Below are 14,620 nucleotides of genomic sequence, written 5' to 3'. Positions count from 1 at the left end.
TATAAATGGGGGTTGCCCATTTCTATGTGTGTCTTTTAATAAAACAGTGGATGTGAGACCATGGTTTCTGCTTAGTAATTATAGCCCCTTACTTCAGTGTTCATTTCTGTACATAGATTGCTTTTAATCATGGAAGAAGTTAGTTAAGTAGTCAAAAAATTTAGAGTTGCTTATTTACACAGCTTGATGTCATTTTCTTCTACAGAAGAGTTTCGGTTTTGAAAAAGATGCCATATGTAATTTAAGAGTTTTTAGTTGATGGGATATTTGTTAGCTGCTTGGCATGCCTTGGCAGGAGGTACTTTATGATACCATGCCTTCAGTTCCTCTGCCTTGCAGGGAGGAATGAATCAGACTGCAGTCCTTGTTATTGCAAAAAGGTTTAATCTGACACTGCTGAAGGATCACCCATCTTAATGAACAAAGACATGTCTTACCCCTGCATGTTCTGGTCCTAAGAAGTTAAATACCTTCTGCAGGTGACACTGGTCTCAACTCCAGGAGTAAGTTCTAAAGTATCTGCACTTTTGGTTCTCGGCGAACAGGCAAGATTTTCAAGTCTTTGGATTCCACTAGTACTAACCTCTGAGAAGAATGAGAGATCTGTATGTATTATATATTAAAAATGAGTCATGGAATAAGAAAGCTGTGGGATGCTGTGGAAAGTTTGGTCATAGATCGTGCTTATGAGAAGCTTTGCACATTGATACCTCTCCTATGTATGTAATCATTCACTGGCAACTTTGGTTTCCAGTAAAACATATCCATGTATGCATGTGCTCTGATACCAGGTATTTGAGATACAGTGAGTATGGATATGATGTGCATATATATAGTATCATATATATACTAATTGACCCTTATACAAGTGACCAGAAGGATTTGGAGGGAAAATCTGAATCAGGTTGTAATACTGGGAAATGGAAATTTTCTTCAACTTGTGATGGAATGGCCCAAGACATGAGAGTGTAAATTCTTTTTTAATAATGTATTATGTTGTCATGGAAGTCTGCATCTTGGAAGCTGAATTCAAGTACTTAAAATTAGGCATCCTAACAACTGATTTTTTTTTTTTTCAAAATAATGTTAAGCTTTGGAATAACAGGATGTTGAAAAACTCTATGAAAAACTGTTACATACAAGTGAATACAGAGCAAAATATTCTGTTTCACACATACAGATCTTAAAACCAGGATTAAATGTTGTTTTCATAAAGAATGTTTCTCTGTTAGAACGTTGTTACTGTCACACTTTCACTGCTTGGTGCACATAATTCTGATTCTACTTGTTTCACTCTGGATCCCAACAGACATCCAGGCTTAGTTGTCATCTTTTTCCCTTTCATGTATAAATTAGGATAATCTGGCCTGTCTTGAAGGCCCCTGGGAGATCCAACATACTGATAAGAGAGAGAAGATAGTGACTGGCTTTTATCCTTGAAACCCATGATGTCTACTTTGAGGTATTCAGAAGTATCTGTATTAGTCCCCCCCTTGTAATATCTTCAGAGATATTCCACTCTCCCTGATAGCAGAGTCATTATTTAATAAAAAGGCAAAAGTAAAAGAATAAATTTAGTTCAAAGCCTGTACTACAGCTACTTCTGCTGTATGTCCTGGTAGAGTACGCTGGTATGAAAAGATTTGATGAGGTAAGGTTGTACTCCTCCGTGCTTGGCAGCAAAACACAGAATTTGCAGAAGATAGGCTAAAGTGCCAAGAAAATGTGCCAAGTCGTCATATCTCTTCAGCTCTTTCTGCTGGAAGGACCTCAGCGCAGCTCCCAGAACGTTTGAAAACCACCATCAGTCAGTGATAATGCTGCTATTTAAGCAGGAGTCCTTACTTCAGGGCAATTGGCCAGACTGAAGCAGACGGCACAATTTCTCTCTTATTTTAGTAATTTGTGAAGTATTTCAGGGTGAACACTTCTGCAAATAAATGTGAGTTACTGGAGAGTGCTTTATTTGTTTGGGATACGCTGAATGAAATCATCTACTTTGTTAGGATGTTTCCTAGAAAACTGACTTAGCATGATGCTGGTGCTGAAGGGGGACAGCAGCTTAATCAGGGCAAGACTAGTGTAATTTTCATTACAGACAACCATTAGCAAGTGCCATGTATTTATACTGAACATAAAGCTCAAGTTAAAGGGGGAACACTCATCTGTTAAAACTCCTACTCAGTTTGAAATCCCCAGCGGGCTGGTTGGTGGGTTGGTTGGTTGGTTGGTTGATTTTGGCACTAATCTTGCTTCCTCCCACCTTACAAGTAGTGGGGAACAATATAAAAAAAGAGTGCCACAGAGCAGTCATTCAAAATGGACCAAAGGATTACCATCAACCCTTAAAATGTATCCTAGACTACCATATATTGTTATTGTGCATTTTAAGTAGGTTGTTTAAATGATTCACAGGATTTTATTATTTTATTGGTTATGATCATATTCAGGACTACGGTTTGGGAGCAAGTGGCAAATAGAGTTACTTAGGGTTTTTTTCTGTACCTTGCTGTCCTATAATGTGGTTATGATGTTTTATATAGACCTTTTCATCTGTAGATACCAATACACCGAGATCACTGTCAAAGGAGATATTGTATTCTTCTGTAAAACACTGTCTCCAGCTTATAAATAGGGAAATGAAGGCACAGGGAAGAACAGATACTTTTTTTTACCCTAAGGTTATCCAGTAGACAAGTTGACAAAGTGAGGGCTCAGGTCTCCCAAGGTCAGTGGTCTTCATTAAACTGCTTGTTTAACAATTGGAAAAGTAATTATGTAATACTTTAAAGCTTTAACCCTCAAATTTGCTAATCTATGGACTTTACTTCCCTGAGGCCAATTTTAAATAGTTTACTGCAAGTCTCTTCACCAGTGAAAGGGAAAGTAAAGATTCTCTGACATTTGCCTGCAGAATAGGTGAATGGTTGGCATTTTTGTTCAGGATTTTACAATATGCTAATATGATCATCTATAACAAGTAAATAAGGCTCTGTGTTGTAAAATCTTGTTTCTGACCGTAATCTTGATGTTTTGAATACATATGGAGGTGTTTCACCTGTTTCATACAACATGGTTTTTAATAATATATTTCATATTCCTCTCTTCTTTTGTTTTACTTTTTGTCTTTGGTAATTTTCTGGAACAACAGTTTCTTGTTCAAGTCTCTGACTCAGGTGGGAAAGGCCATCATCTAAGTTAGGGAGATGGCAATTTAGCATGCAGAGAAAAAGACCCAAAGAGTAGAGAGAGAAAGCTCCCTCATGACACATCTGGACAAGAAGATATTGCTGCCAAGCAGTGTGTCCATGTTGATCCCAAGTGAACTAGCCGGGCTGCCAGAAGCAGTGTAACTGTGCTTTCACTTAGATTGGGGATTGGACTAGGGAATGTCTACCCATAGCTAGACTTGGGTAACTGCATGGCATTGCGTTGTACTTGTGTTGATGAGACAGAGACTAATAGTTACATGTGAGCTTTTATGTAAGTGTGAAATGACTCACTCTAAAAAGCATTTACTCAGATTTAGAAAAGAAAGCCTGCTACAGAACTGTGTTACTGACCTTAACCCTAAATTATTAATTTTATAATGTCTTGGTAAGTACAAAAATCTGATACATTTATGTCTTATATGAACCAATAATGTGTAAAAAGAAATTTAAGATACAGCCTGCTGAATTTTTGTGTTAATTCATATACTTTATTTCACAGGCAAAAAAAACCAGGCAAGAACAGATCACTCACAGTTGCATGTGTTTCAGCCTGATGATGTTGGTACTTTAATTAGAGCAGTGGCAAGTCAGCGTGAATTCTTTTGTTTTACAGAAAGCAAGAAGAATTTAGGTTAATTAAAGGTTAATTAGAGTTTAATTGGTAGTTCTTTTTTTTTCCTCTTTACTTCTGGTGATAACAGGAATGTTAGAATCCTTGACTTTGATGGCAACAGATTGGGCAGGCCTGGTGTTGATTGCTACTGCCAACATGAAAGTGGTGCTGCAGTCCTGCAGCTCCAGTTCTTAATCAATGAGGTAAGGACATATTTATTCAGATTATTCTGTATAAATTTAGTTGAATAAGTCAATTTGCATATTGTAATTGAGTGATATAACTTTTCACATTGACAAATTGTGCCAACAAGTAAGTGCTGTACATCCAGAGGACGTTCACCATACAGCCTTTTAGAAGGCTATTTCTGACTGCACACAGGGAAAAGTATGACCTTTGTATACATCAGTATAAAGTACTGAACAAAAGGCAGTGAATATATGAATGTGTGCAGGTAGATGTAAAATCCATTAAATTGCTAAATACGCTGCGCAGTCCTGTTTCAAATAGAAATTAATAAATCTTTCTATGGAAAGATATTGATGGTTATTGGCTGAAAGCTCAATAGTTGGGCATATGCTACTACGTGAAGCAAGGAAAAGCAGTTGCAGGGGTCATCAATCAAACCAGCATGCTTAGTCTTTGTAAATGGTTTGTCGAAATCAAGTTTAGATGACATGAAGAAATAGTGACAGATTATAGCTTGCTCTGTGCAGAAGACCTATGGAGATGGTAATAGGCAAGAAGATTTTCTGGAGCATATAAATCTGTTTTTTTTTTCCTAGAACCTCATAACTTGGCCAAATTATAAGCTAATCTAGTTCAGTTTTAATTAATTTTCTCCCATAATATAAGGAATCATTTTTGACAGTTTCAAGTCCTCTTTCTAAGCATGGAGATCTTAGAACTTCTCAAGGAAGAACTTTTAGTTTTGTGGTTTTTTAAACCTGGGAAATATGTATTTTTTTCTACATCTGTTTGGAGAAAGTACCTGAACTGCAGAAACTGAGGAGGGAGGACTGAAATTTTAGAAATAATCAGTCCAGTGGAATTCTTTAGAGGAAGGCGGGGATGAAAACAGGGAGGCCAAGGTTTGAATCAGTGATCTCTCTTTTCATTAGTTGACCAGCAGAACCCCTAATACATAGGATTAATTTGATTTCTGTGGTGGAGATTCTCTCTGACATTGATCCAAACTCTTTGGGAGATGAGAATTAACGCATGGATTACACTGTATTAGAGAAGTCTCACCTTCATAAATTTCATTTGCATACGTCAACATTGAAAGGAAAAATTGCTAGGATTAGGAAGGAAATCCAAGATGCACAAAAGATGAGTTTATCAGTCAGTCATAGTTGGCATGAACTGATCTTTCAGTTACATCCTCACCCTTCCCCAGAATAAAGCATTGCCTGCTGTTTTGGCAATATCTAGTTCCTCTCTGCCATAGTAATACACAGGGTAGATCCTTTGTACTAGACCTTATCTGAGGTGTAAATGTAGTAAACCACTGCAGCAGCAGTAGAGAGCTTCCTCTGCAGTCCATATTGTCATGACATCGCTGTTCCATGGTGAGGAGAAAGATAGTAGGAAGGAGGTAGAGTAAGTTCACTTCAAGCTGTCCAGGCACATAAATGTCTGGACCTTGGAAGATGTCGATTTTTGGGGCACCAGAAGCAGAACCAGTCTTCAGGGTATTTCTGATCTGTGATAAAGACTTTGTCCTTTCATCTACATCTCTTAGCTCTTCCTAGGTCCTCTCCCCCTGCTACCTGTCCCTGCTTTCTTATCTGCATCTTCTTTTCACAGTTTGGGTTTTGAATTTCATGTTGGCTCGGCACTGTCACTTGTGTGTATGTCTGTTCACTAATCCCTTTTTCCTTTAGTTATATCCTTCGTGCTCACCTTTTTAAGTAAGTGTTGTCTGTCCTCCTTTTTGTTAATCCCTATGCTTACGTGGAAATACGTGAGAGTTCAAATGTATAACCTCGGTACAAAGCTTTTTTAATTTGCATTTTAAATTGATGGAGTTTTAATTTAACTTTGGCTGATCTTGCACTAATTTAAAATATTTACATTTACCAGATCAATTAAAATTGACTATTATTTATGGTAGAATATATTTTTTCTAGGAGAAAGCAACCATTTTTCCCAAACTGTAATGTGTTCTACAGGTAGATCATTAACAGTGAGGATCTCTTAAGAATAAGACAGAATCTGCAGAAAAGTAATACCCTGTGCTGTATTTTGTGCCTGCTCTAGGGTGCTTTGGTCAGTGCAAGTGCAGACGATGCGCTTCATTTGTGGAATCTCCGACAGAAACGACCAGCTATCCTACATTCTCTGAAATTTAACAGAGAAAGGTAAGGCTATATGACACAAAATAAAAATCTCATTAAAAATAAAACAAACTTACTTTCCAGATTTCTAATAATTCATGCTTATTAGTTTGCCTTTCTGAAGGCGGATATAGTTTTGCCTTGAAATTTTTTCTTCCATTGTTTGAGTCTTGTTTCCAGAGAACAAAAACTTCACTTTCTCTTTCTGCAGCTTTCTCAGAACTAGAAAAATTTTGTCTTTCATTTTACCTTCTATTTGCATGAGCCGGTGTGAACAGTAGTGTGTTTTTGTTTTTCTTAATACCAGACACAAGCACTGTGATCCTTTCAGCTGATCTGTTGTCCAGTACTAGCCAGAGTACCTCAGCTGGCTGTATCGAGGAAATAATTCTTTTCTCTGGCTTGAAAGGCTTTTATTTTTTTGAAAGACTGGAAGTTTAGCTGAAACAAATTGTGAATTTGGGAACCTATGGTAAAGGTCAAATGAATCAGAGACTGTGTTTCTAGATTTTACTTTATTAGTACCACAGTGTAGAAATCCCTACTGAAAATAGATTAAATGAGTGCTTGTCATTTTCAAACTCAAACAGAAGCTGAGCACTTTTATCTGTATTTAGTCACCCAAGTAAAACCTGCTATGATATTATGGAGCTTAAAAGCTACGCTTCTATTAATATTAAGAAAAAGTTTCACATTTCTATTAAGGAATTAGGTCAGTAGTGAGGAGTACAAGGTCCAGTGCATAAATGCAGCAGTTGTTTTTTTTTGTGAATCCTTGAACAATACAGTTATTCTGTACTTCATTTTTGGGATGGATTTTTTTGAAATTTGAAAACAAAGGTATAATACATAGTATGGTTTTGACCAGAAGTTTAACTGATATTGTAATTCTCTTAGTAATTCAGTGTTTATTGAGGTGCAGCAGCTTCTTTTCGATATTTAGATATTTGCTTGTGCAGTGGTGAAAGGTATCAGTACTTTACCAGAGCTGTGAAGTACGCAGGCTCATCAAAGATTTAGCTGCAGCAAATCTGAAAATTATTATGGAAATACACTTTTTCTTTGTTCTTCATTATTCAGATACATATCAAGTTTGCACTTAATGTCACCAAGTTGCACATTTTGTTGTGGGAAGTACTACATAACAATTTAGAAAATATACATCCTGATTCCAAAGAGTTTATAACCTAGAGCAGAAGTATATCAAGTGGTTTGGGACTGTGTCAGGGAAGATGAAAAAGAAAAATTATATGTACATTTGCTAGCTGCTTCTGGACAGTAAGTCATCATTTTACATATGATGAAATATTTGAATCTTGGTTTTCTCATCGGGTAGGTACGTTATCCACAATTTGTCATTGATAAATCTGAATATTGTAGAAGATATTCCAATACACCTTGGTCTAGGTCTCCCAGCCAGCAACCTTCCATACAACCTAAGGGATCAATGCCTACAATCATGCAGTGTCTGTTCACCTATTCTTCTGTTATTTCTCTTCAGAGACACTAGTGTGGTCAGAATTTTATCAGAATTTCTTGATAAAATAAACTTACACACATTCGGGCATTGCTAAGAGCAAAACATTTGTCATCACATTTACCTAAACTGTCTTTTGCTTCTGACAGCCTAAAACGTTGGGCAAAATATTTGGAAGCAAGTTATTTTTGCTAAGGAGTTTTTGCTTAATAAATTCTGATTTAGGTGATTTATTTGGCACCTATTGATTTTAGTTAAATTACATTTTATATCCTGTTTTGTGCTTTGAATACGTTGGAAAACTGATACAATGTTCCAGACCATTTTGGCACCATAGGAACATCTTTTTTGGTATCGTTCCATGTTTTTTACTATTTCTTATAGTGATCAATGAGATTCATATTGTGGTTTGCTGCTAAGAATGTACAATATCCATATTTCTGGCTGACTTCCTGTTAAGTGATCAATGTTGAGCAAATTCTCAGGTCTCCATTTAATTGGGTTCCACGTTACCTCAATCAGACTGACAATCTGATTAAATTTTGGCAGCAGCACTTCATACTGGCATAAATCAGTCAGCCCCTACCTTCTTCAGAAGAAAAATAGCCTTTCTTGCTGGCTAATTGACTGTTTTTTGTAAAGGCATCAAAGGACATCGTACTTTGCTTGTGGGATATGTGACTAATAGAGGGATACCTTACATCCACAATGAAAACTCCAGTATGAGACTTCATTGTTTTCTCTTGAAGAAATCGTTACGTAATTTCAGTACTTAGTGAAATGGAAGATGTTCATTAAAAATCTGAGTCTTGCTTCAAAGCTTTCAAGCCTCAAAGTCAAGTTAGTATTTTCTGTAAAAGTGAAAACTCAATAATACATAAAGCAGTTTGCATTTAATTTACATAATGTAAAAGAAAGCTACTTCAGAACAGTGCATAGTTTTCTGAGAATATGCAATTCATATGGCTTTGTTTGGTGAAGCCTAACGATGTATCGTATTAAAATGCTCAGTAATCCCTGGGCTCTGAGAGGTTTGTTCATATCTGGATTGTCTTTAAGGGAATAGCTTTTTCTTATAAGCTCACATATTGTAAAAGGTGGTGTTTGATAACGTGTAATAACAATTTGGGTAAACAATGAAGACTCATAGGGTAGTTTTCATTGTGGAAGAAAGAACATGCAGAATACTTTCTCATCTGGCTGTCCCACAAATTATCAGTATGAAATGAAATTAGTTAAGAGGAAATAGCTAATCTTAAGAAAACAGGAAGATTTGTGGTCATTTTCTTCATTCTTTAGTCTGGATATCCAGACTTAGTAGCTACTGGTGCCTGAGATTTCAGACAGGCCAGGCAGTGGTTAGTACTTTAGTCTGATTTTTCTCTTACTGTAGGACCTTGCTCTTGAAACATTACGTTCTTGAAAGGCAGGCAAATGGAGTACATGCAGCAGCTGGGAAATTAGACACCCATTTAGTCTGATGGTTGTTGTGGAAGTACATGCTAGAGATCATAACCTAGAAGCAAATTTCAAAAAGGAAAAAAAAGCAGACCAAAGCAGCCTCATGTGGTGTCTGAGGTGATTTTGAGACTTTATTCGTAATCAGGGTATTGGATTCAGTCTTGCATTTTGGAGACCAAGTTCTCCGCTCTGCACTGTACTGGCTTGTGAATGGATTTATCAGAGGACTGAAAATTAACATGGTCCTAGGTTGGACTTGAACCTGCTTAGTCTGGTGAATGCTGCTACTCCAAATTCTGGTAGTTGTGTCAAGTCAACCAGGGTTCACTCTGTAACTCGTGAGTTGTTTGTTAGTCACTAGACAGATACATTTTCAACACTTTCAAAGTCACAAATATTTTCTCTTCCTGTAATCTAACAGTTTACTACAAACAAGTGCTGAATGGAGATCAGCGTGAAGTGGTTAAGAGGATTTATCAACCAGGGAGGTTTTTGCATGAGCTGGGACCTAGGAGAGCATGAATATGCTTTGATGTGCAAGAGAGAAAGTAGAGCTAGTACAGAAATGTAAGAAATAAAAAAAGAAATCTGGACTAAATATGAATGTAACCAGAAGTGTAGCAAATGGTGCATCTGAAGAGAAAGCAAAAGAAATTGAGTTGTTTAGCTTAAGGAGAAGGATCAGGAAAGATGTGAAAACCAGCTTCACATTTGTAAAACTATAAAGTGAAAAGGGCAAATTGTTCTTTGCATCTCTTAGAACAATAAAGCTAACAGCTTTAACTCCAGCGAGGAATATGTAGGTGGCATACACCTCCTGCAATTTTTTCTATCAAATATCTGTCGATCTGACTGCACCCACAATAAATGTACTAAATTGCTGCTTGAAGGCATTTTCATTTATGCATACTAAACTGTAATTCCCATTCTTAGAGCAATTAACGTGAAAAACTTCATTCTCTTTCCACTAAATGCACTGGAATTATTTCCAAAATTAGGCGACTAACGGTAAAATTTAGCCCTGTAAGATGGATAGAACAAAGCCTATATCACACTTAAATCTCTCTTGTATCAACACAACAAGATTTCGGTGATGGGTAAGCCTTGTTCTGGATTCCTGATTCAGTAATAATTTCTCCATAAATTAGGATGTGAAGACTGCGTATTTCATCTGTGTTCAATACAGTGTGATACATAAGGCCAAAAAAAAAAATTCGATCACTTGAATAACTTCAAAGTTAAATGTTCTGACACGTGATTAGATACTTGGAAAAATGCAGAACTATCCAAATACTGTGTAGAATCTTTTGAAATCTTTTTGTTTGTTGAGAGGACCTTACAGGGAACAGTTACAGAAAGTATGTGAAATTTGTATATATATTGAACAATTCCTTTAATTCAAAGGGTGGCAAATGTTCTGCTCAGAGGACTTGACATGACTGAGAGGGCCAAATTACTGGAAGACAGCCAGCACCCCTCTCACTCCCTTATAGTTAATTCAGAAAAAAATTGGAATACATATGTTCTTAAAAACCATCTATACATTTCTGGGGGAGGAAGGTGTTAAGGATAAAAATTATTTCATAGCTGTTAAATCAAGTTTGTATATAAAAGTGAGAAATAGCCTGCTTGTGGATCTGAATGGTAAATATAATAATGTGTGGCATACCAAGCAAAATAGCTGCTTTTTGTCAAAATTCATGAGTCAATACCATAAGATCAGGTTAAGTTTCAGTCTCTGTAGGCAGCATGCAGTCCATTATATTTTAGTAACAAATGTTTTTTTCTCTCGTATACATTTAGTTTTGCTTGAATGTGTGTAATATCTGTATAATAACTATAATACCAAAGAAACCTGAATCTACTCATTCATCATCTGTGAAAACTTTTATGTATCATCATGAGAAACTGTCATGACATCTTTCCAAGCTAATATAGCATTGGTTCATCACCCTGTAAGAATAAGTGTAGGACTCAGTGTGTCTGTGATAGAATACTTAACTGCACTTGGTAATGCTCTTATCTAGTGTCCTACGCTCCCAGATAGCCAATAAAGTGAATATTTTCTTGAGTGAATGATAGTGTTACACTTCTGTTGTACAAAACATTAATCCTGCTGCTGTCCATGAAATTCTGTTTATTGAGCTGGAAACATTGCTAATTCGAAGGGCAGGCTCCTCTCTAGTTGTAAAATGGAAAGAACAATTATTTCATCTGCAAAAGTGTTAAAAAATATTGTTGATACGATATTCAGTCACTTTTTTTGTTTTTTCCTTTCCAGGATTACTTACTGCCATCTACCTTTCCAGAGTAAATGGCTTTATGTTGGAACAGAGAGGGGAAATACACACATTGTAAATATTGAGTCCTTCATTCTTTCTGGATACGTTATCATGTGGAACAAGGCAATAGAACTGTAAGTGCAGACTTTTTTGCATTTGTGTTTGTGGTCATTTTTGTAGCTGTCTTAAAATTCATTTTTAAGAATCATTTGTTTTTACAAATATTAACAAGTCTTTTGAAAACCTTTTATTTTAATGAGTGCGTGTGCAGTATTAACTGTCTTGTTACAGGACATTAGGAATTCAGATTTATGATAGAGACCATGTAATTATATTTTATATTAAACAAAGTTATTTGGTAATCTATTTAACTCTGAAGTTCCATGAAATACACATAACCATTAATCTCAGAAATTCAGATTTTGCTAATTTTATGGGGGTAGCTTGATCACCATCTCCTCCAAGCATCCTATGAAGAAAATAATGGAGTATATTGACCCTAAGACTCTATGGAGAACTTTTCTTCATTGAACTGTAGAATCATTTAGATGAGAAGGGACTGGAGGTCTCTAGATCAAGCCTCCTGCTTAACACAGGGCTAATTTCAAAGTTAAATCAGGCTCATCAAAACCTGATGAAGTGATAGGAAAGGTACTGAGTGTCTGTTAAATGACAGTTCTCTGACAGGCTAACACAGGTGCCTGTGCCGTGGGTATGAAATGTAGAGAGACATATAAAAATCTGACTGTGATAAATCTATGTTTCCTGCAAGTAAAAGCCTCAACAGAAACAAAAAATTATTTCTCTGCTGTTTCTCTTGTGAAGTTCCAGCAAGAGGAACAGTTGTGGGCAAACTCATAGTATTTCATGCAGTTTCTGAGACATCTGCTTCACGTTGTGAGGAACCTGTAACCTCTGGCAGGAGGCTGAAATTCACCAAGCTCAGTGAACCAAGAGGACAGTGTCTAACAACAGGGCTGCAGGCCTACAGTGGTGGATCTAATTCTCTGTCCCAGGTGGAGATCACATTGATAGCAACCACTTTTCTCCAAAATTCTCCCCTTTCCCCCCAACCCCGCTATTAAGACTGACTTTCACTAGTCACTGTGTCCCTCACGTTCTCAAAATTGATGCCTTGTTTTCTTTTCTCCCCTCTGCCCCCACCAAACTTCATAGGCACTGTCATAAAAAAACCCTAATTTTATCTTCAAAGGAGATAATAACAAGGATTCAAATGGTAATCAGGATTCAGACAGTCTGCTGGTAAATCTTTCATCCACTTCTCAATTTTGGAATGTTTGTCCTGCCTTTGTAAGACTTTGCTCAGCTTTGCTCAGTAGTTTTGGCTGAAAAATTACTACTGGAAATTATGATTTGATCAAAACCAGAATTAATGTGTTCATTTTGATGAGTTCTTCAGGTAGGAATTATCTTAATTATTTTCTCTTTCTCACGTTGTTTTGGTGATGTTGACATATTAGAGGGTTTTTTGATTCCTATATTTTAAAATGTGTACTTATACTATATTAAGTAGATAACGCCTTTGAGCTTTTGAGAACAAAACATTTTTGTTTTGTGTGCATTTGGAATTTTCTTTCCTCCAGACATTAGGATGTTTCTATTCTGTATGGCAATAAATCTGAAAGTTTTTCATTACATGGAAGCCTTCCACCAAGTTTCACATCCTAATTCTTACAAAATTCTTTTGGATAAGTCTTTTTTTAATGGCCACAACGGACATTTTTCATGAGAGCAGAATAGAATGATGCCTCTCTTCAATGAAAAGTATGTGGGAAATAAGGGCTCCTTACTAACAAGCTTCAGTACTGAGGTGATGAGATAGGCTAGATGCTGTACAAGAAGCTACCTCTCTAGAACCTTTTAGTAAACAAGCAGCCTCTCCTAACTGTCTTCTTTGTTTTGCCTGTGCAGGAGTATACCTAGATTTTCCGAAATTTTTCTTCCCTAGGTTGTGAAAGGCAATGACAACATAATACAGATAGGCCTTGTCACCTCAAGTACGTGGAGGTGCTGCGTGGCTACCGTAATAGTTTCTTCTTCTAAAAAGCTAGTTTGCCATATACTGTTTTGGTGACGGTTGAGCACAGGTATTCATCCATTACTGCTTCTAGTTCTATCAATCTTATACCTTGATCCCTGTAAGCGGTGTGCTAGTCTAGGAAGGCTGTATCCTCTCCATTCAGTCTCATCATGTACTTCTTGATATGGAATGGAGGAAGTTACCCTGGCCTCTCTTATACAGGTAGACAGGGGATCCCGTGTGTCTCCAGATTCATTTATCTGTATTAGAGTTAGAGGCTGGTGGGGATAACGGTGATGTTTGCCACAGCAGCCACCTTTACCAGGTGCTGTAGCGCTGCTGAAGTTGAAACTAGGTGTCTTTTCTCAGTAAAGTAATTTGAACTCTCTCTGGAATATGGCATAAGATAATAACAAGCTATGATGTCTCTTCAAGTACTATTGCTTTCTTACAGGAAGAATGTAACTTAGATTAGCTTTTAAAGGGATTGTTATTAACTCTTAAGTGTAGTTCATGAGGATGGGCTTATGGTAGTTGACTTTCCTTTAGAATTGTACTGAGAGATATTTTTGAGAGAACAGTTTTATTTTGGGCCATGGATATGTTCTGATTTGCTTATATTTTTTAATCTTCACATCCTGAAAAGTAAAATGAAATTTTATTACAATGTAATAAATCCCAAGATCCTCCAACTATCATTTACAGTAGATCCAAGAGAGAAATGGAGGAAGTAGGAAAACGTATTGTATTAGTGAAGGTTACCCCTTTTAGGTGAGGTCTTAGCATGGAAATCTGAGGCTGCACCCCTGCAAGAATATAAGATAAAAATAAGACTGGTAGTAAAAGACAGTTTTATATCATTTACAGAGGAACAACTCATTTGTGTGACAATGAAAGTATAATTAACCTGAAGTTAAATGTAAGAGTCTGCTTCTACCCAAAGACAAATGGATACATACTTTGGTAAGCAATGACATATATATTTTAAAACGAAAACGGTGGTTGCACAGATTTATCTAAATTGTTCTTGACTTTTAAAATCAGTAGGTACAAAGAGCAGCCTAGATGGGATCAACCTTTAGCTTAGAAAGACAGTATGCTCTTTCCCTTTCTCCCTCCGATTTTGTCAGTATTCCTGGTCAAGCACCAATACTGGTATAGCCAAGCAACCCAGCCTGCGTATTGGTTGGCTCAA

General features: G+C 36.7%; 1 protein-coding gene across 2 annotated transcripts in view; it reads left to right on the top strand.

The window, feature by feature from the left end:
* STXBP5L (syntaxin binding protein 5L) overlaps positions 1–14,620 on the top strand; it is a 116,881-nt gene that overhangs the window by 34,655 nt on the left and 67,606 nt on the right. For both annotated transcript variants that reach the window (XM_068417410.1, XM_068417409.1), the window contains exons 3-5: positions 3,947–4,028; positions 6,088–6,188; positions 11,384–11,518. In XM_068417410.1, coding sequence (XP_068273511.1) covers positions 3,947–4,028; positions 6,088–6,188; positions 11,384–11,518 — 318 coding nt within the window. The remainder of the gene's footprint in view (positions 1–3,946; positions 4,029–6,087; positions 6,189–11,383; positions 11,519–14,620) is intronic.

The sequence above is a fragment of the Nyctibius grandis genome, chromosome 23, assembly GCF_013368605.1.
Source record: "Nyctibius grandis isolate bNycGra1 chromosome 23, bNycGra1.pri, whole genome shotgun sequence".
Taxonomy (NCBI): Eukaryota; Metazoa; Chordata; class Aves; order Nyctibiiformes; family Nyctibiidae; genus Nyctibius; species Nyctibius grandis.
Note: the sequence above shows the minus strand (reverse complement) of the source record. Positions and strands in the feature narration are given on the sequence as shown.